The sequence below is a fragment of the Alligator mississippiensis genome, chromosome 2 (genome assembly GCF_030867095.1).
Source record: "Alligator mississippiensis isolate rAllMis1 chromosome 2, rAllMis1, whole genome shotgun sequence".
NCBI classification, from domain to species: domain Eukaryota; kingdom Metazoa; phylum Chordata; order Crocodylia; family Alligatoridae; genus Alligator; species Alligator mississippiensis.
Genome location: NC_081825.1, coordinates 261,363,942 through 261,368,051, shown reverse-complemented (window position 1 = coordinate 261,368,051; position 4,110 = coordinate 261,363,942). Strand labels below are relative to the sequence as shown.

Here is a 4,110-nt window from a genome sequence, read left to right as displayed (position 1 = left end):
TGAACATAGAATTTCTACACTATAAAGCACAGAGGGTCACAACTTTGTGATAAAGGTTAAAAGGTGATGTGTGTCCATGGAAAGCATCATGGTTTGTAAGAAAAGACAGTGTTTCTCTCCCCGCTCCCCAAAAAAAGAGGATTAGATGCCTTTGATAAGTCCTGTCCTCACTGCTGAGCCTTGAACTCATGGGGCACCAGTTTCACCACACTTTACAGTTAGAGAAGGACCAGAAAAGACTCCAGAGCAGCTCTCACATTTGACTTAAATGCTTTTTATTGACAACGTCTCTGAACAATAATAAGCAAACAATGCTTAAGAGTTTCATCCAAGTTCACTTTCCACATGTCCAAAAAAGACCTCAAGGTAGAAAAAAATAAAATAAAAATATAAATATCTGAGAATCCATCTTCATAAATAAATTAAAATGCACAATAAAAACGTTTTCATGGAAAACTTATGTCAGAACATTCAGACCACCTGGACAACGCATGATCAGTAAGAGAACAATGAATATTGATGTTGAGCTACAGTACATGGATATAGCCATTTATCTAATCTACTAGAAAATAAAGGAGAGTCTCTTTTTGCCCCCCCCCCCCCCCCCAGTTAAGATGGGTCATTGCTAAGTCATCAGAACACGATATTGCCAGGGACACAGTAGTTATTGTTAGATCAGCTGCACTAGATAACGAGTTGGAGAAACCCAGCACCAGGTTAAATTCCAAGTCATGAAACCAAGAGCTATTCATTAATTAATGCTAGTGATACTAAGGAGGGAAGGGGAGTCACCAACCCAGCCATGTTGGACATGCTACAGACTACCAGCTCTCATGGATGGGGCACTGGGGACAAGACGAACTCCATGCGATTGATTTGCTACATCTCTGGAAGAGGTGCGAGGCCTCCCCGAGCAGCACCCCGCAAGGTCCTGGAGCGCAGGTCCGGGCTGCCCCTGCCCAGCTGGGGTCGAGAAGGAGGCGGAAGCCCCCCTCAAGCAGCAGCAGCAGGGGGCTGGGATCCGGAGTCCGTGCCCTGGGCCCGGCTCTCACAAGGCCAGCAGCGTGGGGGAGCTGAGCGAGTCGGAGGAGGGCTCGTTGCTGCTGCTGCCCTTCCGGTGCGCGGCCGCACAGCTGGGGAAGGCGTCGGCCTCGGGGTAGGTGAAGACGAAGGTGGAGGTGTAGGCGCTGGGGCAGGGCGTGCAGGTCACCACGGGCGTGCAGAGCGGCTCCAGCTCCCCGCCAGCGCCGGCGCCCAGCGCCTCCCAGTCCGCCGCGTAGAAGGCCGAGGAGCCGGCCAGGTCCATGTCGGGCACTGAGCGGGCGGTCTCGCGGGACGAGTGCGGGAAAAGGAACTCGTCGAAGGGCTCGGCTTTCAGCTCCAGCCCGCTGGCCTTGGGCGGCTCGGCCGGGATCGGGGCCGGGGCTGGCTCAGGCATGAGCGGCAGGGCGAAGGCGGCCTCCTCGGGCTCGGCCTCGGCCTGCGGCGGGCTGGGCACTGGGCCCAGGTCCATGGAGGCAGCCGCCAGCTCCTCGGGGAAGCGCAGCTCATCGGGGATTTTGCAGGCAGGGCGGTGAGCGGCCAGGATGAACTCCAGCTTCTCCTTCTCCTTCAGCAGCCCCGCGATCTCGCTCTGCAGCGCTGACTTCTCCTCCTCCAGCTGGTCCGTCTCCTGCGGGGCAGAGCGTAGCGGGCTCAGGCGGCGCTCGGGAGCCGCGCCGTCGGGGCAGCGGAGCCCGGCAGGGCCGGGGGGGGGGGGGGGGGGGGGGAGAAGGCCGGAGCCACTTACCGCTTGCAGGGTGTCGGTCAGCTCCCGCCTGCGGTTGCGGCATTTGGCAGCTGCCATCTTGTTCCTTTCCCTCCGGATCCTCCGCTTCTCCTCCTCCTCGGGGGACAGCTGGGGAGAGGCACGAGCGCCCGTCAGTCCCGCTGCCAGCCCTGCCCGCAGCCTCCGGGAGAGCCGGGACCGCGCGCCCAGACCCCGTTAATCCCCCCCTCCACGGCCGCGCATTCATTCACCTGCTCGACTTTGCCCCTCCGGCCAATGCTTTGCCCTCTGCCTCCGGTGGCCTTGACGACCGGAGCCCTGGAGTAGGTGCTGGCGGGAGCAGCAGGGACGCCGTAGGGGTGAGCCCGTGTCTGCGACGGGGCCACGGACGAGATCAGGGTAGGCTGCACCAGCCACTGCAGGTCGGGGCTCGTGGAGATGGCGGTCACCGTGGGGACGAAGTTGGCGCTGGAGGCGGCGAGATCCGTGCAGAAGTCCTAGAGACAGGGGAGGAGAGAAGCGAGGGTGAGCCAGAGCCGCAGGGAGGCAGCGGGACTGAGCCCGCACCCCCCCAGCCCCAGCCCCTAGAGGCTCCCGAGCGGCCCCCGGGGCCAGGCTGGCTCGAGCGCTGCGCTGCCATCAGCAGACTCCACATGAAAAGGGGGTTGTTATAAATATCTCTGACGTCTGCACTGACGCAGGCGCCGCTCCGGAGTCTCCTCAATGAACTCCCGTTTTATCAATGAAACCGCTTTACACACCCGCCGCAGAGCGCACAGCGCAGCCCGGCCCGCGGTCCCACCCCCCCACTGACCTTCCCCAGGGCCGGGCAGCATTCCCATGCGGCCCCGTCCCGGGGCTGGGCTGCAGCGCTGTCCTCCCCAGTGCACCGGGCGGAGCAGGGCACCCCGGGCAGCTCACGCCCGTCCAGTCGGTGGTCCCCGCGCCCGCAGCTTCCCCCCCCCCGCCCGCCCCTCCCTTGCACCGCTGCCCCGGGGCTCACCGGGGGGTTGGCGGGCGATCCCATGCTGGAGAAGGAGTCCGCCGGTGAAGGGTAGTAGGAGAGGCTGTCCCCGGCCGGGGAAGCGCTGCTGCAGCGTGAGGAAGCCGCGTCATAGTCAGCGAAGCCCTGATACATCATGTCGGCGAGGCTAGGATTGTACAGAGCCCCCAAGTGCGTTGTGCCGACTGTGTCCGCGCTCGGCGTCCCTCGGGCTGCGGAGGGGGGGGGGGGGGCGTCTCTGCCGGCTACGCGTCTGCGCTCCGAGCCCGTCTCCCGTTCACTCTGCAGCGCTCAGCTGTGGAGTAAAGCTCGGCGCCTCCGCCCCTTTATAGTCAAGGCTGGTGAATGGTCTTACATCATGGGCGGAGCCAATCCGTTGGGCGGGGGAGCCGAGGACAAGCTGCCCTTGTGGCCTCCCCGGAGCCCCCGCGGGGCTTTCTCCTTTCTCGTGCACCCTCGACTCGTCTGTCGCGCTGTGTCACGGGGGTTTTCCCCGGGGTCTCTGGGGCTCTCGGCTCCTCAGGGGCGGACAGAACTTCGGATCCCCCCCGTCCGCTTTGGTACGGCCGGCTCGGGAACCCACTGACGCAGATATCCTTATATGGGATACATCCTGTGCAAGGGGGTGTGACTGACGGGAACCGCTCCAGGCTGCAGCCAAGTGCGGCTGGTTTGAGAGAGAGAGAGAGAGAGAGAGAGAGAGAGAGAGAGAGAGGCGGGGGTGGGGGGAGACAGGGAGGAGGAGAAGGGCAGCTGCAACAGCAGTGGCTGTGTTTGCACTTTGATCAGTGCGGTGCATGGCAACGCCAGGTCCCCTGCTGGGGGGATACCCAAGAGGGAGCTGCACTGCTGCAGTCAGACCCGACCCCCCCACCACCCCCAAGCCTCCCCAGAAGAATTCTGCTGCTTATAGAGACACCTTGCAGCTCTCACTCACCTTCCACAGCCAGGGAGAACTTCCTCGGCCCAGCTCCTCCCATCAGCTTCAACTGCTTTTTCACAGTTACTGCCACTATTTATTGGTGGTTTTGAATCGAAACCAGCTTGTCACTTTTCCACACATTTGAAAATAGCTCCCTGCCCAAAGAGTAGCTCCGTGGTCTCATCTGACAAAATGTGGAGGAAGGCTGGGAAGGGGAAATGCAGCATGAAGGCAAATGGGGTGACTTTTTTTACTCCTGTCAAAAAATATGGCATATTTTTTCATGTTATAGTAGCTTTCTTGCTGTCTGTGACAGTGGTTAGAGAAAAATAATCACCCTTATAGGGTTATAGAGTTATAGAGAAGTAAGGCTGGAAGGGGCCTCCAGAGTAGTCCAACCTCCTGTCTGACTGAGGC

The 4,110-nt window shown here is 60.4% G+C and overlaps 1 protein-coding gene across 1 annotated transcript; it reads right to left on the bottom strand.

Moving 5' to 3' along the window:
• Positions 1-258: 258 nt before the first annotated feature.
• Positions 259-3,254, bottom strand: FOS (Fos proto-oncogene, AP-1 transcription factor subunit). Its single transcript, XM_059723097.1, has 4 exons — positions 2,772-3,254; positions 2,020-2,265; positions 1,790-1,897; positions 259-1,672 (listed from the first exon to the last, which is right to left on the bottom strand). The coding sequence occupies exons 1-4, from the start codon at positions 2,907-2,909 to the stop codon at positions 1,049-1,051; spliced, it is 1,116 nt and encodes a 371-aa protein (XP_059579080.1). The 5' UTR covers positions 2,910-3,254; the 3' UTR covers positions 259-1,048.
• Between the last annotated feature and the right edge of the window lie 856 nt (positions 3,255-4,110).